The 25,457-nt window shown below is 46.6% G+C and overlaps 1 protein-coding gene across 10 annotated transcripts in view; it reads left to right on the top strand.

Annotated features, from left to right (window-relative positions):
• DCTN1 (dynactin subunit 1) overlaps positions 1–25,457 on the top strand; it is a 146,273-nt gene that overhangs the window by 62,256 nt on the left and 58,560 nt on the right. For 6 of the 10 annotated variants that reach the window (XM_073343114.1, XM_073343113.1, XM_073343119.1 and 3 more), the window contains exons 3-5: positions 2,671–2,749; positions 6,312–6,343; positions 18,290–18,310. In XM_073343114.1, the coding sequence (XP_073199215.1) occupies positions 2,671–2,749; positions 6,312–6,343; positions 18,290–18,310 (132 nt within the window). The remainder of the gene's footprint in view (positions 1–2,670; positions 2,750–6,311; positions 6,344–18,289; positions 18,311–25,457) is intronic. The other 4 variants (XM_073343112.1, XM_073343117.1, XM_073343116.1 and 1 more) reach the window with 1 other exon arrangement.

Genomic DNA, 25,457 nt, shown 5'->3' with positions numbered 1-25,457 from the left:
TATGAATCAGGAGGCCTCCCCTGTTGTTCCTCCCGGTATCCCACTTCCCCGCTTACCTCTGGGCTTAGGTCACCATCCCCTCGTGAACCTAGTTTAAAGCCCTCCTCACTAAGTTAGCAAGCCTGCCTGTGAAGATACTCTTCCTGCTCTTTAAGTGGATTCCATCTCTTCCTAGCAATCCTTCCTAGCAATCTTACTTTCAAACAATTCTGCTGGTGGGCTGAAGAGGAGCTGGAAGCCCCAGTGTCCAAACTCCCAGGGTCTTGGGTCCCCATTAGCTCCCCAGGCAGGAGGCTGGACGTACAGGGTGCCTGACAGTATCGCGGGTGGACTGCTGAGGAGCTAAGTGGGTGAGCTGGCAGGAGACTCAGCTGGTCTGGATACCTCTCTGGATTCTGTCGGAGCTTTGTCAAAATCTTACTGTCTTTGCAATGTTTCTGTTTAGGAGAATCTGTCATCCCTGATGCAGAACTGTTCTGTTGGAGAATTTCCAGGCAGTTCGATGAGCAGCTGGGCTGGATTGGAACCGTGTGCCTCCTAGCCAGTACTAAATGGAAGTTAATGGAGGGAATTTGAGTTTGAAATGGCAGGAGGAGGAGAGGCTGACTTGTGTTTTGTAGATGCACATTGCGGGGGTTAGATTTAGCATCCTGGCAAGCTGCCTCAGGAGACTGTAGGTACCGGACCCAAGCATGGAAATGGTGTTGGGAGAGCCATTGTCCTTTCCCTGCTCTTTGTTTCTGAGCGTGGCTTTCCCATCCGTGTTCCTGTACTTCTCACCAAAGGCCTGGAACAGCACTGTGAGCAACTGTGTCAACACTGAGAGTTGTTTACACTGATGTGTTTCCTGTGCATGTTTTGACAGCTGTAAAATACTTGGGATTTCCGTTCACTGGGTCAGGGATTTCAAGCATTAGAGTCCTCCTATAACAGGCGGAGACCTTAGAGTTTGTCCCCAGGTACAGGGTACAGTAGTGGTGATTCCCATGCCACGGAGAGGTCTGATGGCTGTAGGCAGAGCAATCCTAGCTATGTCTCAGCACCATGTCCTGTACATTACTGTACTTTTCTAAACTAAAAAATACCCTCCCTCCCTCCCTCCCCCCCCTGCCCCCGCTGTGGCTCTAATTCCTCACTTTCCGCGTCATGTCGCTTACTGACAGTCGGTGGATCCCAAAGTGCTTTACAGACCATGTACTGTTGGGGTTGCTTCACCCACCTCTGGGGTGGAAATGCAGCCACCGTTCTAGTCTGTATGAGGGAGTGGGAGGCCCCATTATCAAGACTATATAATCTCCTCCTAGGATGGATTCCTGTAAGGGCAAGTGAAAAGTTTTCCCTTGTGCACTGCTGAGATGGCTCAAAACCCTCCCTTTTACAGAACTCATCCAAAGAGGTCAGCAGCATGTGGTTTTACTTGAGGGGTGCCCTGTCAGCAGGATCAAAGGATGCCTCTCCCTTTCCACCATCTTTTAAACACTGCTTTGGGTATTTTTGCTGCCTTCATTGGCGTTGTCATTATTTCTATAGCATAGAGCAGTGGTTCTCAGCCAGGGGTACGCAGGGGTCTTCTAGGGGGTACATCAACTCATCTAGTTTTACAACATACTACATAAAAAGCACTAGCGAAGTCAGTGCAAACTAAAATTTCATACAGACAATGACTTGTTTGTATTGCTCTATATACTCTACACTGAGATATAAGTACAATATTGATATTACAATTATAATTATATGGTAAAAATGAGAGAGTCAGCAATTTTTCAGTACTAGTGGGCTGTGACACTTTTGTATTTTTATGTCTGCTTCTGTAAGCAAGTAGTTTTTAAGTGAGGTGAAACTTAGAGTACACAAGACAAATCAGACTCCTGCAAGGGGTACAGTAGTCTGCCTGGAAAGGTTGAGAGCCGCTGGCATAGTGTCTCATTAAAATGCCTTTTCCTTTGCTTTTTTAAGAAGTGTGTATCTGGTGACCTGGGCACCTTATCTAAATAGGAACCAATTACAGACTGGCAGGCTACAGCAGAGTTGCCTGCTTGTTAACAACCCTCCTGTCCTCCGTTATTTGTCAGTCAAGAGCCTGGCCAAAAAAGATTGTTTAAAAAGACCCCTAGGACCCCAGTGCTTTAGATTTCATCGCAGTGCCCCAAATCTGAGACCGTCTCTGGTTTCAGGCACTGGAATCTCCCTGAGAGCATTGCAGCTTTCACTAGGACCTCTGTGTTGATTGTATTGCCATTCTGAGCCCTCAAAGGTTGCTACATCTTGGAGAAAAGCAGCTTTTCTTACTGAGGAATGTGGGAGTCTTTACAATTTTGTTCAGATCAGATAAAATATACTTTAAAAAAAAATCCTAGCTTCTCCTTATCTGTCAGAACCGTAAACTGATCCACAGACCGAAAGTCATTAGCTTGGCTTGGGTTGAAGTAGATAGCGACCTGTAAACTGCTTTAGATTGCTTGGGCAACTGGGTCCTCCAATCCACAATGGATTTCTAGTCCATTTTAAATATAAGTTTTCAGGAAGATGGGGAGGGGGGAACACCAAGAAATGAGCTAAAAATCAGCACAAAGTGAAGTCTGTTATATTAAAGCCCCAACTCCAGAATGGGGCTGCTGTATTTTCATGCCACTCCTCGCTGGTAACATTGAGTTTGTTCTGTTTATTCAGATCCAGGTTTTTGAAGATGGAGCAGATACAACATCTCCAGAAACCCCAGAATCTTCTGCTTCAAAGGTCCCCAAAAGAGGTATGGTCCGCTCGTCTTCCTTACGAGTCCTCGTCTCCCCTTCGTTCCAGCCCAAGAGGGATCCATATGTCAGACATCCAGCATTGCCTAGAATTGGACCTCTTGAGGAAATCTTCACCCATCCCTTCTACCCTTTCTTCTGCCAGAGGGGAGCCTCCGCTGGGGCACATGGAGATACAAGCGCAGCCCTTAGTGGTGCACTGCTCCTTTAGTTTAGCTTCCCAAGTGCATCTTAACAAGCATCCAGGGAAAGGCTATAAAGGCCATCCCGGATCCCCGCTAAGGGCTGGATCCAGAGCCCTCTGAGCCTGCTGTCAAGTTTGCCGTCATGCAGGTAAGGTTAGGATTCAAGTCCAGAGTGGCGAGAACATCACTGGTTTTCTTCCTCAAGTCCTCGAGTGTTCAGTGGTATTGAAATCCACGCTGGCTTAAGCTCAAGTAGAATGCTGGTGGGGATGGTAAATGAGGCAAGAAGTATGTCCACAACCAGCTGGAGAAAGGCAGTCTAAGTGAAACAGTCCAGAACGAGCCTCCAGTGGTAAGGGGGCTGGGCAGTGGGTGGCAGCTGGGTTTTTTTTTTAATATTGCTGCCTTTTAATTTCATTAGGCCTCTGTTTGTCCCTGTATGATGAGCCAGTCATCCCATTTCTGTCTCCTCTCTAAATAGCCCCTAATGTTCAGTCTCTCCTCCCATGGAAGTCTTTCTAGGACTCTATTAATCCCCATTGCCTTTTGCTGTCCTCCTCCCCCGCCGCCCCAGGGGGGCCTATTTCTGCTGCATTCTTTTTGATAGGCAGTGGCTAGAACTGAACATAGTATCCAGGAGAGAGCATCCCACGGAGTTAGCCAATAGTATTAGAATAACGTCACTATTTGCTCCTCCTATTCCTAATGTTTTGTTTGCTTTTCTGATTGCTACTTCACACTGAGGAGTGGCTTACAATTATCTCCAGGTCTCTTTCCTAAGTGCTGGGTTTTCAATTAAGTGTAAGCAAAGTGCCTGGGTAGTTCAGTTAGTACCTGCCTGTGTGCATTACCTTGCACAGAATTTCATCTGCCATTGTGCTGCCCAGTTGTTTAGCGTTGATAGATCCTTCTGAAGCTCCGCGTTTGAGAGAAATTCTGGAGAAAGGCTTTTAGATTGTCAGTTGGACTTTGCCCACCTCCTGGTGGAGAGGGAGCTCCAGTTTGCCCTGCTTTCTCCAGCGCTGGTAGCTGGACTCCTGTACCTGAAGGCATCCCAGTGGGTGCTGTCTGAAGAAGTAAGAGGTTGGGGGAGAAGAGCTAATGAAGAGCCAGAGAGGCTAGAGTGGTGGATATTGACAGAGGGATCTGGGGGATTGCCTCAGAAAATGAGGGAGGGGGACACGGACACACACACTCTCTCTCTCTCTCTCTCTCTCACTGCAGATACTAGTTCAGAGAGGGTGAATTGAACGGTGAGGAGCAGTCACTGCTGGATCAGAGGGATAAGACAGGGGTGTTTGAAATGAGTAGCTCAAAGGTGTGAGCTGTGGAGCTGGCTGGTGGAGGTGATGGTGGGAGACCAAGAGGAAGGTGGAAGGGGTCAGAGCACACAGGGTCAGCACTGGTTGCAGTGTTCTTTGGAGAAGCAAAATATAGAGACACGAAGCGTGGCTCCATGCCAGGGAGTTTCCATAGAAACACCAGCGCCTGCTGCAGTCTCTGCCTCTGCAGTGTACGATGCAGAGATTTCAATTCCCATAAATCTAGCACCTTCCCTGCTAAAAGGAATAAAGGTGTGAGAAGCACAGTGGAGATGGTTGGGGTCTTTGATTTATGAGCTGCTTCTATAGTGTCTGTTGTCTGGGCAGCTCATGCAATCAGAGTGCTACCCACAATGAATGACATATAAACAGCTACCAGGGCTGCAAGCCACAATATCAGACCTATCAAATATCCAGGAACAAAACAAAGGATGAAATTTACCCAAACAAATCCTCCTCCTGTGCTTAGTACACACAACTTCTGCACTTAAATCAAGGTTGTATGCTAAAATGGTATATTTTGATCATGCCTACACATACCTGTACATGGGAATCGCTTTGCTCACCACTAAACTGTAGCTGTCTCTGGGGTGGAATGCAGCAGCTGTTTAACAGGGTACATCAAAGATACAAACAGTACAGGACAGGAGGTGAAAAAAATCCCGAATCCAGGTGAAAATGCCAGGGCCCTTTATGTAGAATTGGATTTTAGCCCAGACTCCAGCGTTTGCACCTGTTCATTTAAATGCTAGGACACCCTTGATTGTCAGTGTTGGTCAGGAGCTCCATTTGCTGTTTTATAGAGGAAACCGCAAATAGAGCACCTGACCAACTACGACAGACACAATCCCTCATAACAACTTATGGGGCTTTAGTGTAATAATTCAAGGAAGAATGCCAGCTACAGAATAGTCAGCATATGCTGCAGTGTATTGGATTCTCCTGGGCGGGGATTCTCCCATTCTAATAGTGAGAGAGCCTGACTCTGATTAGTTGGAGCCCTGACAGGATCACAGCTCCAGAAGCATTAAACTCTCTCCACACATTACATTGTAATCTAGATCTTCAAGGTTAAACTTAGGCAACTGCACAGATACGTTTGAGTGTGCAACTTACATGCGTGTGCAAATCAAGTGTAGTGCAACCTCTCTTGAGGGGTCAACAAGCATTGGTTGCTGAACAGAGATGGCCATTTAACAAAGGTGGAGGAGAAACTTACTCAAAGTTGGGAGGTACCTTTTGAGAGGCGCTCAGAAAGCAAGAAATTGCCTCATACTGCTGGTCTTCTCTATGCACTTCATTTTATTTGCGCACATGTAGCTGGTTAAATGCCTAAATTTCCTTGTGCTCAGTGAGATGCCTGACTTGTGCTCATAAATTAGCCATGTGGAGAATTTCACATGGCTAACTATAGAAACATATTTTAGTTTACCAAGCAATGTTACAGGCCTGAGAAGCCTTTAGCTGGTCCTATTTTATGGAGATATAATTAGCAGATGGAATCGAATTGGTGGAGACAGGGTCAAGTGTCCTTCTGTGGTCCTGAAAAAGGGGCTTTTTAGGCTTGAGATGATCCAAAGCTCTCTGAAATCTTGCAGTTGTCTAACTAGAGGCGAGGATAGATGTCATGGGCTTGCTGTTATGTTTTGAAATAGTTGATATTCCTTGAATCATAGAAGATTAGGGTTGGAAGAGGACCTCAGGAGGTCATCTAGTCCAACCCCCTCCTCAAAGCAGGACCAACACCAAGGATAACCAACTTGAGTTATCCTTAAGAACACAGTGCACTTGCCGCCCTAGAAAAGGCCACCTAATTCAGCATGCCTGCTTGTTTTGACCTTGCTTCTCCCCAGACTTTTCATTCCTCCTCATAGAGTCACCTCTAGTGATCCTTCAGCTAGACCTAGACTTTGGCTTAACATTAAAAAGTGAAGCAAAGGATTCCAGAGAATGAGTTGGGACTCCCCTCTGCCATGCTGCTCATGTGCTAAGAGCCCTGTGTGGTATATGTGACAAACTTCTTATGGTTCTTTGTTTTTCTACTTTATTTCCAGAATCTTTGGAAGCTACCAAAGCCAGCAAATTGGTGAGTACTTCAGCTTGAGACCCTGCTGCCTGCTTGGAGAAACGCATTCCACTACGTCAGTGTGTTGGCTTTTGGGAGGGTTTGCGCACGCTAATCTGCTGAATTCCCTTCATTAGCTCTTACTGCCTTTCCAGAGTGTAACCAAAGGTCTGTCTGCAGCCTCACAGAACTAGCACACATGCATACAGCAGGGCCAGGATTTTAGCCAATGAACATCTCAGATTAAAGGGGGCAAAAAAGGAAAACCCCAAATAAAATGGCCAGTGAGGAGAGTCTAGCTTTTGTGTTATCTGGGTGTTATAGCTCAGTCCGGGCTGGTTCTGGACGCAAGGGATTCCTCCTGGGGTCAGTCAAGAGAACAAGGCAAATCAAAAATAGCTTTATTCCAAATGACCAGAAACCTTTTCAGTTAGTTACAAACAGTCCTCTCTCAGTGGGATCGCACTGGCGGGAGGGAGGTGAACAATCGATCATTGCAGCCTGTTTTCGTTTTTTTTTTTTGGGGGGGGGGGGAAGGGGGGGTCATTCTCTATTTGATTCAGTGTTGCAGATCCTGCCCCCGAATACTTTCCAGTAATGTGCCATTGCTGTTTCCCGCCAAATGGCCCTTACGTTTCAGAGAAGGAGGTAACTCACTCTTTAACAGCATATTTTAAATTCACCTTTTCTGCTGAAAACCTGTAGGATTTCCTGGATATGTGCCTAGTTTACAGTTAAGCTTTATATATACTGCCCTAATTATCTTTGTCCGGGAGTCCTGGTGGCTCGTACAAGACCTACATGGGTGCCTGTTCCTGTGTCTGGGTGTCCAGTCATAGAATCATAGGACTGGGAGGGACCTGGAGAGGTCACCTAGTTCAGTCCCCTGCACTCATGGCAGGACTAATTCTCTAGGCCAGTCCTGATGGGTGTTTGTCTAACCTGCTCTTAAAAATGTCCAGTGATAGAGATTCCACAACCTCCCTGGGCAATTTATTCCAGTGCTTCACCACCCTGACAGTTAGGAAGTTTTTCTTAATGTCTAACCTAGACCTTCGTTGCTACAATTTAAGCCCATTGCTTCTTGTCCTGTCCTCAGAGGTTAAGAAAAACAAACTTTCTTCCTCCTCCTTGTAACAACCTTTTCATACTTGAAAACTGTTATCATGTCCACTCTCAGTCTTCTCTTTTCCAGACTAAACAAACCCAATTTTTTTCAATCTTCCCTCATAGGTCATGTTTTCTAGATCTTTAATAATTTTTTGTTGCTCTTCTCTGGACTTTCTCAAATTTGTCCACATCCTTCCTGAAATGTAGTGCCCAGAACTGGGCACAATACTCCAGTTGAGGCCGTATCAGAGTGTAGTAGAGTGGAAGAATTACTTCTTGTGTCTTACTTGCAACACTCCTGCTAATACATCCCAGAATGATGTTCGCTTTTTTTGCAGCAGTGTTACATTGTTGACTCATATTTAGTTGTAATCCACTATGACCCCCAGATCCCATTCTGCAGTATTCCTTCCTAGGCAGTGATTTCCCATTTTGTATGTGTGCAACTGATGGTTCCTTCCTAAGTGGAGTACTTTGCATTTGTCCTGATTGAATTTCGTCCTATTTACTTCAGAGCATTTCTCCAGTTTGTCCAGACCATTTTGAATTTTAATCCTATCCTCCAAAGGTCACTTGCAACCCCGCCCAGCTTGGTATCGTCTGCAAACTTTATAAGTGTACTCTCTCTATGCCATCATCTAAATCATTGATGAAGATATTGAACAGAATCGGACCCAGAACTGATCCCTGCAGGACCCTGCTCGTTAGGCCCTTCCAGCATGACTGTGAACCACTGATAACTACTCTCTGGGAATGGTTTTCAACCAGTTTTGCATCCACCTTATAGTAGCTCCATCTAGATTGTGTTTCCCTAGTTTATTTATGGGATGGTATCAAAAGTTTTACTAAAATCAAGATATACCACATCTACTGCTCTCTCCCTCGCGTCTTCCCTCCCCCCACCCCTCCCCCAAAAAAATCCACAAGGCTTGTTACCCTGTCAAAGAAAGCTATAAGGTTGGTTTGACATGATTTGTTCTTGACAAATCCATGCTGACTGTTACTTATCACCTTATTATCTTCTAGATGTTTTCAAATTGATTGCTTAATTGTTTGCTCCACTATCTTTCTGAGTACAGAAGTTAAGATGACTGATCTGTAATTCCCTGGGTTGTCCTTTTTTATAGATGGGCACTATATTTGTCCTTTTCCAGTCTTCTGGAATCTCTCTCATCTTCCATGACTTCTCAAAGATAATCGCTAATGGCTCAGATATCTCCTCAGTCAGCTCCTTGAGTATTCTAGGATGCATTTCATCAGGCCGTTGTGACTTGAAGACATCTAATTTGTACAAGTATCAGAGAGGTAGCCGTGTTAGTCTGGATCTGTAAAAGCAGCAGTGTCCTGTGACACCTTATAGACTAACAGACATATTGGAGCATAAGCTGTCGTGGTTGAATACCCAGTTCGATGGATGCATGTGATTTGTCCAAAGTAACTTTTAACTTGTTCTTTCCCTATTTTAGCCTCTTCTGATCCTACCTCATTTCAACTGGCATTCACTATGTTAGACATCCAATCACCACCAACCTGCTTGGTGTAAACCGAAATGAAGTCATTAAGCACTTCTGCCATTTTCACATATTCTGTTGTTGTTTTTCCCTCCTCATTGAGTAATGGGCCTACCCTGTCCTTGGTCTTCCTCTTGCGTCTAATGTATTTGTAGAATGTTTTTTTGTCACCCTTTATGTTTTTAGATAGTTTGATTTCGTTTTGTGCCTTGGCCTTTCTAATTTTGTCCCTATATACTTGTATTATTTGTTTATATTCATCCTTTGTAATTTCACCTAGATTCCACTTTTCTTGATTTTTAGATCATTGAAGATCTCCTGGTTAAGCCAGGAGGTCTCTTGCCGTTGTTCCTATCTTTCCTACGCAGTGGGGTAAGAAACTTCCTACACATGCTTCCTTGTCTTTCGTATGCAGTGGGATAGTTTGCTCTTATGCCCTTAATAACGTCTCTCTGAAAAACTGCCAATTGTCTTCTATTGTTTTTCCCCTTAGATTTGCTTCCCATGGGATCTTACCTACCAGCTCCCTGAGTTTGCTAAAGTCTGCCTTCTTGAAATCCATTGTCTTTATTTTGCTGTTCTCCCTCCTACCATCCCTTAGAATCATGAACTCTGTCATTTCATGATCACTTTCACTCAAGCTGCCTTCCACTTTCAAATTCTCAACCAGTTCCTCCCAATTTGTCAAAATCAAATCTTGAACAGCCTCTCCCCTGGTAGCTGTGTTCACCTTCTGAAATAAAAAATGGTCTCCAATACATTCCAAGAACTTGTTGGATAATCTGTGCCCTGCTGTGTTATTTTCCCAACAGATGTCTGGGTAGTTGAAGTCCCCCATCACCACCAAGTCCTGTGCTTTGGATGATTTTGTTAGTTATTTAAAAAACCCCTCATCCACCTCTTCTTCCTGGTTAGTTGCTCTGTAATAGAGCCCTACCATGGCATCACCCTTGTGGTATACCCCTTTTATCCATACCCAGAGACTTTCAACAAGTCTGTCTCCTGTTTCCATCTCAACCTCAGTCCAAGTGTATTCATTTTTAATATCTAAGGCAAAACCTCCTCCCTTTTTTCCCTGCCTGTCTTTCCTGAGCAGGCTGTATCATTCAATACCAATATTCCAGTCGTGTATTATCCCACCAGATCACTCTGATGCCAACTATGTCATAGTTGTGTTTATTTACTAGTATTTCGAGTTCTTCCTGCTTATTCCCCATACTTCTCATATTAGTATACAGACATCTAAGATACTGATTTGATTCTCCCCCAGTTCTGTCTTGTCTCTCCTTTATCCCTGCTATAACGGCCCATGCTCCTCCCAGATTCCAAACCGTCTCCCAGGTCTCCATGTTCTTGACTGACCTGTGGGCTTTGGTCACCTGCCCCCATTGAACCTAGTTTTAATGTATGTTTCCAAAGCCAACAGAAAATTGGAGCAGAGGCATAGATGCTATACTTTAATCCTTCAGAGACCTTGGTCAACCTGACCACATGCAGTCAAAGAGCTGCTCGGACGTTCACTGTTACACTAGCTAGGGTGCACAGGTTTTGTACATCTTCATAACACAAGCCAAACACTAACTGCTGCGGTTAGGCGGAGACTTCCCCACTCGACAGGTTATTCCAGGGATTCTCAAACTTCATCGCACTGCAATCTCCTTCTGACAACAAAAATTACTACATGACCCCGGGAGAGGGGACCGAAGCCTGAGCCACACACCCCAGGATGGGGAGGCCAAAGGCCAAACCCCACCGCCCCATGCAGGGGGGGCCAAAACTGAAGCCCAAGGGCTTCAGCCTCAGGCAGGGGGCCTGTAACCAAAGCCCCGTCATGCAGGGCTGAACCCTCAGGCTTCAGCCCCGGGTGGTGGGGCTCAAGCTTCATCTTCGGCCCTGGGCCTCAGCAAGTCTAAGTCAGCCCTGGCAACCCCACTAAAACGGGGTCACGACCCCAGTTTGAGAACCTCTGGGTTTATTCCATAGTGGCTCACTTGGGTTTTTCTTGCACCATTCTCTGAAGAATCTGGTGCTGGCCACTGTCAGAGACTGGACTACATGCAGCCTATCCCATCTAATGATTCCTGCATTGTAACATGCTGTGGATAGTCCTCCTCCTAAACCTTCACTGTGGAAATTGCCAGTGTTCTAAATGTACTGTAGGGTTATTTGGACATCCTCTTAACTGCTGTTTACTGCTGTCAGACAGAATGCAAAATGCCCACTGATACCCGTGAAAGCTGCATGCTCAGCTACATACCGTCTTCCTTTCATCTTCAGTATTGGAAACCGGTTTTGCAAGTTAGGGCTCTGCCAGCTCAGGCTCTATTTCCTTGTGACCTGGGATAGCTGCCCACATGGAAACAAGGTGGGCTAAATGCTCTGAGCTGCCCGCACAGCATTTTGCCCATGAGTGGGCAAGTTGTGCATGTAACTTGGTGCGTAAATGACACTCTGACTGGTACCCTATAAATACTGAAGATACTTAGAAAGGGTTTTGCTTTAGGGCTTAATGTTAAAAATTCTGACTGCCCAGTTCGCTCCTCTGTCAGCGCGTGGCAAGCCTGTGCCCAGACACTTAATAATCTGGCTCTGAGCCGGCGCACAATCCTAGGCAAAGGAGCCAAAGCTCAATATTGGTTGCTTTAGAGACTCTGCATGTTCCCCTGTGCCAGGAGACTCTGCCCATTCCTTTGATGCTTTGGTGCTGAGGGCCAAATGAGTCCTGGGACCAAAATCTCTAACAAAGCACATGCTCTAGACCAAGCATTCCCCAGCATTGCTGCCCATTTAAATCAAGTTGCTGCTGATGGTATGGAGGCTATTCCACTCAAAACGACAAGCACTCAGTGCTGCAAGGGGAATTGGTTTGATAAGTTACCACTGTCTGATCCAGATTTGGTTTCTTACAAGCAAGTCTTGATTTTACTAACCCCATTCTTTGGCCAGTTATGGAGGAACCAACATTTGCTGTCTGAAATTACATGGCAAGTGTCTTGCTAGGGAGTATGGCAATAGCTTAGGAAATGCCATCAAAATCCGTGTCATCTCCTCCTCTGTGAGATGACCCTTCCCTTGGCCTGATGTTACTCTGTAAAACTCAGAGCTACTAGGCTATCCATAGCGGTTGCCTGAGAGCTTCCTGGCATTGTCGTCAGCAGTGTTCCCAGCCTAGTGTTGGAAGCCACCTCTGCTTGTAGCCCGTGGTTCTCTTTGTCTGAGAATCCTATCTTTATTCTGAATGACGTCTCTACGCAAGCCTTCATCGCATGTTGCCACAATTGTTTTTCATCCTGAATCCAGTTTTTAGCACCTATACAGAGAGACGCATTCTGTGGAGACACTGAATCATCTAAGTCCAGAAAATTATCAGTCGAATGTTTCACAGTAAAGTCAACCTTAAAGAATGTTTAGTATAAGAACAAATCCAGCTCCTGCGAAGCAGTGGTCGCTCCTGCCTCGCAGTCCCAGAGGCTGTCTACACTGCAGTTGGGTCGAGCTGAGTTAGCACTTGTATGTCTGCCCAAGATGGGAATGACACCTCCTAGCTGCAGGGTAGAAGTACCCTGAGTGTAAAGCATGGCCTGTTAGGAGTGGACTATCCATTAGCACAAATTCCTTAGAAATCACAATATCTATTTCTGAGATGTGGATTTTCTGTGTTGTGGCGTCTCTTCTAGCATGTTGATCTTGGCAGATAACTACTGCCTCGTTGCAGTTCTCTCTTGTTAACGTGGTACCTCTTTGCTTTTTCTGCTTCTGAGAATGTGGTACCAAGAACCAAGGTGGGACTGATAGGAAGTCCTGAGATGCCCAGACTTCATGGCTTTCTCCTCATTTCTCTGCTTTGCCTTTTCTGGACATATTTCTTCCTCTTCAGGAAGGGGATGTGGTGTCTGATCCCCTCTTCTTGAAAACTGTTTCAGTAGCGAGTGTGGGTCTAATGAGAAGCAAAAAGAGCAGAGTCCTAGAACTGTATCCTGTTAATCCTCGATAGTCACACAAGTTATTGGGCTCAATCTGTTACTAAACAACACTTACATGGGGTTTTAGAGTAAGATGTGTTCTCTGCCCTCACAAGGTTTAGTCTTGTTTAGGCAAGTCATGGGACAGCATCTCAAGAAGAGTGAGGAAGAAGGATCAGTTCCTGGAAGGAAGTGGGTTTACCAGAAGAAGAGGGGACTTGGCAGATGGGGAGCGGAGGCTGTTTCAAGCAGCATGGTAGTTAGCACAAAGCTAAGAGCATGAAGGCGATGGAACCTGTGTGCAAAGTCATTGTAAAAATGCTACCAAATCAGAACAGTCCATTCACTCACGCTGCGGGGAGCATTTACATCCCCTTTGCACAGGGGTAAATAACTCTACAAGGTGCAAGACAGTGAAGTTAGGCCCTGAGACATCAAAGCCAAGCCTTGCTCTCCTTCAGGCCATCTGCAGTGCTCAGCTACTTAAAGCTTGTCTACACAGGGAAGAGTTTCTGATTAACTCCCTGTGTGGATGCTCTTATTCTGGAATATGAGCGTCTAAGAACATCCACACAGGGAGTTAATCAGGAATAGCTATTCTGTTTTAAATTCACATCCTACCTTAATCCAAATTAACTTCCTGTGTAGACGGGCCTTTATTGATTCTGTGCGACTTTGGGCAGATAACTTCTCCTCTCTGCCTTGGTTTCATCATCTTTGTAATCGGAATGATACTGAAGACCTTTCCCATTTTTACTGGGCATGAGGGGTGATCACACCTTTGTGCTGAAATGCATTTTACAACTGTTCTTGTCCCTTGATGATTCCATTTGGATTTGCAGAGCACCCTGATCGTTGCTTGAGGCAATACCCTGCTCTTCAAGAAGAGCCTAATTGTATTAGTAAAAATACTGTCTAGAAGCTTGATGACATCACAGAGCAGCTTCCCACCTCTCCCAAGGACAGTCTTACTGCTGTTTGCTGCCTCTCATTACATTCAAGAGCTGCAGATTAACAGTATTTTGCCACTAGATGACACTAGAGTCAAGGGAAAGTGCTATTGTAAATAATAGGCACCCTGTGCCCCCTTGAGCTATAACCCTAAAATACACTGCATCAGAGTGTTCAGTGATCTAACATGGCACATGACCGGAAAAGGTGTCTCCATGTCCTTTGGGGACTAATTTTGCCACCCTATAGTTGAGTTACCAGCCATGTCTTTGAGATACCTTTAGCCAAAATAGTCTCCCTTTTCTTCAGGTCTTCCCAAGGTTAAAGGGACATGGGATAATTTTACAAACATCTGAGGTCCAAAAGAGTTTACAGACAGATTTAAAAAAAAAAAAAAAAAAAGACACTGCCCCACTGTAGCAACTTTCATCCAAGGATCCTGTGTCTTACCTCCCCTAAGCCTGGTCCAACATCCCTGGGGCTTACCTCCGTGTCTAGTTGGCAGCCGGTATCAAGTGGAGTGCCCCAAGAGTCGGTCCTGGGGCCGGTTTTGTTCAATATCTTCATTAATGATCTGGAGGATGGTGTGGATTGCACCCTCAGCAAGTTTGCAGATGACACTAAACTGGGAGGAGAGGTAGATACACTGGAGGGTAGGGATAGGATACAGAGGGACCTAGACAAATTGGAGGATTGGGCCAATAAAATCTGATGAGGTTCAACAAGGATAAGTGCAGAGTCCTGCACTTAGGACAGAAGAATCCAATGCACCGCTACAGACTAGGGACTGAATGGCTCGGCAGCAGTTCTGCGGAAAAGGACCTAGGGGTGACAGTGGACGAGAAGCTGGATATGAGTCAACAGTGTGCCCTTGTTGCCAAGAAGGCCAATGGCATTTTGGGATGTATAAGTAGGGGCATAGCCAGCAGATCGAGGGACGTGATCGATCCCCTCTATTCGACATTGGTGAGGGCTCATCTGGAGTACTGTGTCCAGTTTTGGGCCCCACACTACAAGAAGGATGTGGATAAATTGGAGAGAGTCCACCGAAGGGCAACAAAAATGATTAGGGGTCTGGAACACATGACTTATGAGGAGAGGCTGAGGGAACTGGGATTGTTTAGCCTGCAGAAGAGAAGAATGAGGGGGGATTTGATAGCTGCTTTCAACTACCTGAGAGGTGGTGCCAAAGAGGATGGTTCTAGACTATTCTCAGTGGTAGAAGATGACAGGACAAGGAGTAATGGTCTCAGGTTGCAGTGGGGGAGGTTTAGGTTGGATATTAGGAAAAACTTTTTCACTAGGAGGGTGGTGAAGCCCTGGAATGCGTTACCTAGGGAGGTGGTAGAATCTCCTTCCTTAGAAGTTTTTAAGGTCAGACTTGACAAAGCCCTGGCTGGGATGATTTAACTGGGGATTGGTCGGGGTTGGACTAGATGACCTCCTGAGGTCCCTTCCAACCCTGATATTCTATGATTCTACGATTCTAGGTAAGGATTTCTACTTTGAACTGAGATGCAGATTGGAGAATTGTCTGTTGTTAACATGTGCACCTCCCCCAACCCCCGCACCCGATCAGTCAGTGGCAGAGCTGAGAATGGAACCCAGGAGTCCTTTTTCCCAGTTCCAGTTTTTTAATCACTAAGAAACATTCCTGCCTTAATTAAAATATTGTCTCGCACATCGTTGAAGCTTGCTCATGAGAGCCCCAAAATGGAATGAAATGGTCTATTTCTTGGTCCAAAGCCATTGCAATGTTAACAGTAAACCAGCAGGGCAATGGACAGATGTTAACACACTGAGGTGGTACGGGTAACACTGGGAAAGAGTTGTTTCTTGACATAGGTTGCATCACTTAAATGTGTCTCTGTGCTGGGGGTGGATTTCATGTGAATTTTATCTCCAGTCCTTTCTGCTAATCCCGGGGATAAATGCTGGTAATCTGTGACTGCATCGTGGTAAACCAGCTACTTAGAAATCAGAGATTCTCTCTGCTTTAAGACTTCCCTTGGCACTTTATAATAGCATAGAATTTGTACCTTGTGTTGTGTCCTGATCCAAATGGAGGATAAGTAAATGCATGTATTGTTGAATCTGTTTTTATGTAAAAAGCTCCTGGTATTTGAATATAAAGTGAACACCACCTGTTCATGTTCCTGAAGGGCGTCTGTCATCCCAGCCTCAGACTGAGAGCGCTCTGCCAGAAAGCATGCTGCTTGGTAAAGCTAGAATAGAGGTGGCAAAGCAGAACGGTACTGCTAATCTCTGGGAGGGTGGACACTGGACCTGTGTTAAAATGGATGAAATAAGAGGCTTACACACATGTAAATATGGCAACAGTAGCCTTCTCCCTCGGCCTCACCCTGACTGCTATGGTAATTGAAATAATGATGGTGCTTTTGGTTTTGATATGGAAAGTGACTCATGGTAGCATGTCTGTAGAGGTCAGTGCTACTTGGGGAAAGGAGAAAATTCTCTTTCTCTCTCTCTCAACATATTTCTGCCTGGTTTGGTAGATAGATTCGACACAGCCAGGGCAGATCTGTCTAATGGGGAAAGTCACATATTCAAGCCCTTATCTTTGTATAATTTGAGGCTTAAATATTAGTTATAACCCAGTCATGAGCAATTGTTCATATCCCTCTTGGTTACTGCAGGCCTGCCCAGTTTTAATTCACTCGGCTCTAATTTTACAGTGGGGAACTTGACGTGTGGATGGCTGTAAGATGCAAAGAAATCACCAGATGTAGTGCAGTCAGCAGCTGAGCAGAGATTGCTGAATGGGGGGTCAGTTTGGAATAGGAAGTGTTTGTTAGGGATGAGGTTGGGGCAGACCTACCTCCCTAGCAATCCCAGGCTTCTGGGGCCAAATGCATTAACTGACAGTATTGGAAACAAAATAATACCCAGCTGTTCTAGCGTTTGTCATCAGCAGAGTGTGAGGCCCTTCACAGAGCAGGGCAGTATCTACAGCATTATCTGTTTTTTACAGTTGGGGAAACTGAGGCACAGAAGGGCAGTGACTTGCCCAAGGTACCTGGCAGGCCAGTGGCAGAGCTGGGAATAGAGCCCAGGTTTCCTGAGTCCAGTCCAGTGCTCTCTCCACTAGACCCCACTGCCTCACAATTAACTAAACTGTCATGTGCAGTCATTTGCCTTTCAAAATGTTCTTTCCTGGAACCTTAGAAGCCTTAATGCCCTAGGAGCCAAAGCCTGATTATAGTTACTCTGGGATAAAGCCCACAAGCCTCAAGGCAACTGCCAGCTCAGTTGTCTGCTACATGCTGGCAGGCCACCTTTCACAGACTTGTTTAGGTTAATCAGCAAATTTGCGGATGATACTAAACTGGGAGGAGTGGTAGATACGCTGGAGGGGAGGGATAGGATACAGAAGGACCTAGACCAATTGGAAGATTGGGCCAAAAGGAATCTGATGAGGTTCAATAAGGATAAGTGCAGGGTCCTGCACTTAGGACGGAAGAACCCAATGCACAGCTACAGACTAGGGACCGAATGGCTAGGCAGCAGTTCTGCGGAAAAGGACCTAGGGGTGCCAGTGGACGAGAAGCTGGATATGAGTCAGCAGTGTGCCCTTGTTGCCAAGAAGGCCAATGGCATTTTGGGATGTATAAGTAGGGGCATAGCGAGCAGATCGAGGGACGTGATCGTTCCCCTCTATTCGACATTGGTGAGGCCTCATCTGGAGTACTGTGTCCAGTTTTGGGCCCCACACTTCAAGAAGGATGTGGATAAATTGGAGAGAGTCCAGCGAAGGGCAACAAAAATGATTAGGGGACTGGAACACATGAGTTATGAGGAGAGGCTGAGGGAGCTGGGATTGTTTAGCCTGCAGAAGAGAAGAATGAGGGGGGATTTGATAGCTGCTTTCAACTACCTGAAAGGGGGTTCCAAAGAGGATGGCTCTAGACTGTTCTCAATGGTAGCAGATGACAGAACGAGGAGTAATGGTCTCAAGTTGCAGTGGGGGAGGTTTAGATTGGATATTAGGAAAAACTTTTTCACTAAGAGGGTGGTGAAACACTGGAATGCGTTACCTAGGGAGGTGGTAGAATCTCCTTCCTTAGAGGTTTTTAAGGTCAGGCTTGACAAAGCCCTGGCTGGGATGATTTAACTGGGAATTGGTCCTGCTTTGAGCAGGGGGTTGGACTAGATGACCTTCTGGGGTCCCTTCCAACCCTGATATTCTATGATTCTATGATTCTAATCTGGGTGCTTTCTTCCGTGCTGATTGTTTGTATTATTGGGGACTGGTGACTTCAGCAGAACAGATCAAAGTACCTTCCTCAGGAACAGCAGGGAAAGCTGTATAACCGCTCAGAATAGTAACATGCAGGCGTGTGAATGGTTCACTTCTGTTGTCTGTCCAGGCAGTGTAAACTCTAACTTCTAACCTTTGTCCCCTCTTCATGCAGCGCGGAGCGAAACCTAAAAAGGTGGTGCATTTTTTTTGGCAATTAATCTGTACGTCGCAGAATCTCCTGGCCGCATGAAATGCCCCCAAATACATCTCGGCTCATTGTCACTCATTGCTGATGTGCCTTCCATTGTATGGTCGCATGTTTACTCATTGCATGTGTTCCCCTTCTCCGGCGCCTAGATTGGCCCAGCTTGCTTACAAGATGCTAGGTAATTAGAGTCCACATGACTGACTGGGGGAAGAGCATTGCTTTGTGGGAAGGTATCCTTCACCACTTCTCAGCCTGCCACACAACCTGGTAGGGAACATGGGCTCATAAACCAAACAATGTTGTTTTACTTGGGAGTTCTGAGAACTTTCTGCTGTTTCTTCACAGCAACAGGGTAAAGCTTTCACACCAGTACTGGGTGTGAGTTAACTATTTGTACTTGTGAAATGTGCCCATCATATTTCTCTCTGGGTGCATGTATTGAAATTCTTGAAACCAACACACAAGAGTTGGCTTTAGAATCCAAAGGCCCAACACAAGTATTGTGATCTTCATCCTATAGCTTAGGCTGATACGTTAACCTTGGCTTTCACATTCCGTTGCCTTGTGTTTCCTTCCAGCTATTGCTGTAATGGATGTAAATCTCCTGTGTAAAGCCCCAACAGTGTGCTCAGAGCTGTGCACCCTAGATGTAGGCAGACTCCCTGCCCCATTGAATTTACTGTCTAAAGGGAGAGATGAAAACAGACAGTGACTGCTCTGGATGATCAAAGAGGTGTTGTCATAGGGCCTGGTATGGTTTTTGAATCGATGTGTAACAGTTTGCTAAGGGAGGCAGGTTGTCACTGGACTATTTTGTGGTATCAGAAATAGAAAGTATCAGAAATAGATAGCCAAGAAGATAAACTCAGAAATAGGGAAAACACTGTCTCAAAAGAGCAAAAAATCTGAATTTGGAAGCAGGTACTGCTGGCTAACGAACGTTTTCTTTCTGCTTTGAAGACAAGTCGCCATTTTCCCTAAATGTAATACTTGTAAAATGACAAAAAGAAAAGGAGGACTTGTGGCACCTTAGAGACTAACCAATTAGTCTCTAAGGTGCCACAAGTCCTCCTTTTCTTTTTGCGAATACAGACTAACACGGCTGTTACTCTGAAACCTGTAAAATGACAGTTTTTCCCAAATCCCTCTTTTTCAGACACTAACTTTTCTCCTGAAAGAGCCACCTCCCTTACACCCACCCCTGTTATATCGTGGCAGCAGCCAGGGAAAAAGAGAAGGCCAGAAAATCCCCACAAATCTGTTGTTTGTTTCAAATTGCAGTTGTAGCAAAAGGAAAGCTATGCGGGTCTCGGCGGAGCCGAGCAGTCTGATGGGGGAATGTTGTAACTTTGACAAGGCAATCCTGCAAACACTCTAGGCACCCAGATGCTACAGTGATGGGCCCACTAGAAATGCCAAAGAGAGGTGGTGAGACAGTACCTGCTTGTTCCTGTGAGGGATGGCACATAGGCTGCCAGCTCGTGCTGCTGTGACGCTTTCCCTTCCAGTCTATAGAACCCTTTGGCACTTGGGAGGAGAGAGAATCCGAGCCCAGAACTGCGTCTGTCCCTTCCCAAACCGTGCACCAATGGGGAGCAGAGCAGGAGGTGAAGCTGTGCTCCCCTGGAAGTTTGGAGTTCTGGGTGATACTGTAGTAACTGTTCCAAGCCTCTTTGTTCTGACCTCCTGTGTGACCTCTGGCCAGTCTGAAATCTCCGCATGTGTCTGAGCTTACTGATCTGCATGCGCTTGGCCCTGTTACTTCACTCTCCCGCTAGCTCTTGTCCCTGCTATTTTGCATGCTGCTATTACTCACACCCAGCTCTGGCTTTCCTGGCCCTGTACGCTTTCTATACAATCTTTAGAGTGTGTTGATTTTACTTTCCAGTTTTGCCTTACTTCATTGTGAAGATCGCCGCTGAATTGGGTTGGTGGCAGGCTGTGCACATACGGTACCATCTGTTCAGAGTATTAATTGTCTCATTCTAAAAGGAGTAATTATAAATCAAACCGATACCAGAGAGCCCATGACACAAGTGGGGTTTCCTCACTAACACTGTGGGACTAACCCTGAGATGGAAACCGAGATCAGACAGGTATGTCCTAGAACTTCCACCCAGTGTGACAAACCAGACTCAGCTCATTTGTAAAATTTCTTCTCGACCTGTTCCTCACAGTTCCATTTTAAGGGTTGAAACCGTCAATCAACTTGCTGGCTCTTTTCCTTGCGGCCCTTGTGACCATTTTAGTGTCTGGGAATCCAAGGTTCTATTTGGTAAAACTACTAATGCTTAAAAAGAAATAACATCATTAGTAGGCAAATCCGTATGAATGAGATTAGGTAATTCTTTGCAGTGCATGGTATATGCTGGGCTTTAATCGGTTTAAAAGATGTTTCCTCCTGCTCTATTTTGGGTGGCAGATTGCCCACCTCTTAAACTGGGGCAAAGAGCAAATACAAATAATCAACGCTCTTCCACTCTCTGCCTGCCATCTGGATCCCAGTGTTCAGCAGGGAGGGTGGAATAGGTAGCCTCTTGCCTCAAGGGTATTGCCTCTCTTCATGACCTTCAGTGAGTAACACTAACTCCACCCTGGCCTCCACTGGGGTCAGAGTGACTCTTCTCGAGGGCTCCCAGTTGCCTATTTCTCTCAAGGATCGAGACAGTTGCTGTTTCCACATGACACGTCAAAGAACTTCTGCTGCACCTTTGGGTCAGTTTCCTTTAAGGCCTGCATACTGGGTGCAGGGGGAGGCCAGGAGCTTCTTGCTGGTAACCATGGAGCTGTGCAGTAGCACAAAGTCTTACAGAGCAATGAAGTTCATATTCCTCCCCAAAGGTATCTGCTGCTCTTGTCCTTCTGCATTCATCCCGCCAGAGATGCCAAGGACAGGCGTTGTGAATCTGCTGAGGGGAGCAGTTGATGTTTCGGCCCATGCTGCACTTGCACAAATAAAGAACGCAGCTGAGTGAACAGCTGCAGTGCGCTTCTGGCCCAGCTCACTAGGGAGTGCAACACCGGGAGAGTGCTGAAACCTCCTGCCACCTGCAGTGTGACAGGTCGGTGGAGAAGGGAGAGTAAGCTAGCTGTTTAAAGGCAGCAAGATGGCCGTTCTCTCCAGTTTTGGAATGAAATTACAGCTCACACAGTCTTCTGTTCATTGCTACAGTGTGGTCTGGCATAGCAGTTACTGTGCAGGGAGCAAGTCCTGCCTCAAATACCTGGGACTGTTCCCCCTCCCTGAAATGTCAGCCTTGCAGTAGAATAGTGGCACGTAAGAGCTGCAAAAACTGACATCTGAGGGGTTAAATGAGCGAAAAGCTTGACCCCTTTCTGTCTTAACCCAAACCTGTAGGTATCTGCCTTGGAAATGTCAGTAGCTCAGCCTGGAATCATGTCCACCAGGGAGTGGTGGAAAAGCCATTCGTTTATGTGCAGGTTGGCACAGGAGCCTGGCAGTTCAGGCTGTGGTAACGCTGGAAGCAGGGACCCAGGAGCTTTTCTGCTCCCATGTGCTGAGAGGCTCTGGTCAGATGTGAGTAATCAGCGTCGCCATTTTCGTGGGACCAGCTTCCGGCACCAGCTTTTTCTTCCTTGAGGAGACAAGGTTTTTAAGCTCTGAGATGCCCCAAGGTGCAGGTCATTTAAGGAGACTGACCCCAATCAGTAATGGGGAGAGATGCCCAAGATTCCGTAAGCAGCTTGGGAAATAGCAAAGGGCAGAAGCAGTTGAAGATGGTTGTGGTGGGCACTGCCCTACTCTGTTTTCCATGAGATACAGCCTGACCTCTGCTCAGAAAGATGGGCAGTGTCCTGTTCCCACATTCAGGGATCCAGGCCTCCCTGGACAGTGGCTTTGGAGAGTTTACTTACGGGATTATGGGCAGTTGCATGGAATGCCCAGGCTGGTGCATAGTGTCCTGTTGACTCAGCCCTGGTGTACACTACAAGTTTAGGTCGAATTTAGCAGTGCTAGATCGATTTAACCCTGCACCCATCCACACAACGAAGCCATTTTTGTCGACTTAATGGGCTCTTAACATTGATTTCTGTACTCCTCCCCGATGAGGGGATTAGCGCTGAAATTGACATCGCTGGGTCGAATATGGGTTAGTGTGGATTCAGTTTGACGGTATTGGCCTCCGGGATCTATCCCACAGTGCTCCATTGTGACCGCTCTGGACAGCACTCTGAACTCAGATGCACTGGCCAGGTAGACAGGAAAAGCCCCGCAAACTTTTGAATTTCATTTCCTGTTTGGCCAGTGTGGCAAGGTGATCAGCACAGGTGACCGTACAGATCTCATCAGCAGAGGTGACCATGGAGTCCCAGAGTTGCAAAAGAGCTCCAGCATGGACTGAACGGGAGGTACTGGATCTGATCGCTGTATGGGGAGATGAATCCGTGCTATCAGAACTCCGTTTCAAAAGACGAATGCCAAAATATTTGAAAAAATCTCCCAGGGCATGAAGGACAGAGGCTATCACAGGGACCTTCAGCAGTGCCGCATGAAACTTAAGGAGCTTAGGGAAGCCTACCAAAAAACCCAAGAGGCAAACGCCCACTTGGGGTCAGAGCCCCAGACATGCCGCTTCTATGATGAGCTGCATGCAATTCTAGGGGATGCCCCCACCCCTGCACGTGGACCCCTGCAAGGGGGGAGTCTCACACAACAGGAATGAGGATTTTGGGGACAAGGAAGATGATAGCGCACACCAGGCATGCGGAGAAGCTGTTTTCCCCTACAGCCAGAAACTGTTTATCACCATAGATCTAATACCCTCCCAACCCGGGCTCCCGGACCTCAAAGGTGGAGAAGGAAGCTCTGGTGAGTGTACCTTTGTAAATATAATACATGGTTTAAAAGCAAGTGTGTTTAATGATTACTTTGCCCTGCAGACTTAGGATGCATTCGCGGCCTGTACAGCTACTGGAAAAGTCTATTAACGTGTCTGGGGATGGGGTGGAAATCCTCCAGGGACATCTCAATGAAGCTGTCCTGGAGGTATTCCCAAAGCCTTTGCAGCCTTATTGCATCCTCCATGGTAGGACACTTTACCATGGCAGGCCAGTAGCACGTAGCCTGGAATCCTTGCATAAGAAAGCATGGCAGCTTGTGGTCCCAGTCTTTGCTGGCATTCAAGCAACATCCGTTCTTTATCTCTCTCTGTTATCCTCAGGAGAGTGATATAATTCATGGTCACCTGGTTGAAATAGGGGAATTTTATTCAGGGGACATTGAGGTGGCCGTTTCTGCTGGGCTGTTTGCCTGTGGCTGAAAAGAAATCATCCCCACTGTTAGCCACGCGGTGGGGGGAGGGATGAAGCGATCATCCCAGAGAATTGGGTGTGTGTGGGGGGGGTGGGGGGAGAAGGGTTAGTTGGGTTTGTACTGTATGTTAACCTGAAAACATCAGCCTCTCCTTTTAAACGGCCAGTGTGTCTCTTTCAGTTTTAATCTCCCTTTTTTTCCTCCCACAGCTGCAAATGTTTCAACGCTACGACTAGTATCTCCGTCCCAGAGGCTAGCGCAGATAAGAAGTGGGAAAAAAACACACTCGCGATGAAATGTTCTCTGAGCTCATGCAGTCCATCCAAACTGAAAGAGCCCAGCAGAATGCGTGGAGGCAGACAATGGCAGAGTCTAGGAAAGCACAAAATGAACGTGAGGACAGAAGGCGGGAGCAACAGGAGAGGTGGCGGGATCAAGAGGAAAGGTAGCGGCAGCATGATGAGAGGAGGCAGGATGCAATGCTGAGGCTACTGGAGGATCAGACTGATGTGCTTCGGCGTATGGTTGAGGTGCAGGAAAGACACAGACCGCCACTGCAGCCCCTGTGTAACCAACCGCCCTCCTCCGCAAGTTCCATAGCCTCCTCACCCAGACGCCCAAGAATGCGGGGTGGGTGGGCCTCCGGGCACCCAACCACTCCATCCCAGAGGACTGCTCAAGGAACAGAAGGCTGGCATTCAATAAGTTTGGAAGTGCAGTGTGGCTTTGTCCTTCCCTCCTCCCCCACCCCTCCTGGGCTACCCTGGCAGTTATCCCCCTATTTGTGTGATGAATTAATAAAGAATGCATGAATTTGAAACAACATAATGACTCTATTGCCTCTGCAAGCAGTGATGGCGGTGGGGGGGTTGGCTTACAGGGAAGTAGAGTGAACCAAGAGGGCGGGTTTTCATCAAGGAGAAACAAACAGAACTGCCACACCGTAGCCTGGTCAACCATGAAGCTGGTTTTCAAAGCTTCTCTGTTGCATCGCCCTCCTGTGCTCTTCTTACAGCCCTGGTGTCTGGCTGCGCATAATCAGCGGCCAGGCGATTTGCCACAAGTTCCCACCCCGCCATAAACGTCTCCCCCTTACTCTCACAGATATTGTGGAGCACATAGCAAGCAGTAATAACAATGGGAATATTGGTTTCGCTGAGGTCTAACTGCGCCAGCGTGCTTTTAAATGTCCAAATGCACATTCTACCACCATTCTGCACTTGCTCAGCCGAAAGTTGAACAGCTCCTGACTACTGTCCTGGCGGTCCGTGTATGGCTTCACGAGCCATAGCATTAAGGGGTAGGCTGGGTCCCCAAGGATAACTATAGGCATTTCAACATCCCCAATCATTATTTTCTGGTCTGGAAAGTAAGCCCCTTGCTGCAGCTGTTCATACAGACCAGAGTTCCTGAAGATGCGAGCGTCATGTACCTTTCCCAGCCATCCCACCTTGATGTTGATGAAACGCCCCTTGTGATCCACCAGTGCTTGCAACACCTGGGAAAAGTACCCCTTTCGGTCTGTGTACTAGCTGCCTTGGTGGTCCGGTCCCAAGATAGGGATATGCGTTCTGTCTATGGTCCCACCATAGTTAGGGAATCCCATTGCAGCAAAGCCATCTGCTATGACCTGCACATTTCCCAGAATCACTATCCTTGTTAGCAGCAGCTTAGTGATTTCATTGGCTACTTGGATCACAGCAGCCCCCACAGTAGATTTGCCCACTCCAAATCGAAAGAATAGTAAATATGACAGGCGACCAGCTTGGCTTAATGGTGAAATCCTAGCGGATCTTAAACATAAAAAAGAAGCTTACAAGAAGTGGAAGGTTGGACATATGACCAGGGAAGAGTATA

Source organism: Lepidochelys kempii, chromosome 4 (genome assembly GCF_965140265.1).
Source record: "Lepidochelys kempii isolate rLepKem1 chromosome 4, rLepKem1.hap2, whole genome shotgun sequence".
Lineage (NCBI taxonomy): Eukaryota > Metazoa > Chordata > Testudines > Cheloniidae > Lepidochelys > Lepidochelys kempii.
Note: the sequence above shows the minus strand (reverse complement) of the source record. Positions and strands in the feature narration are given on the sequence as shown.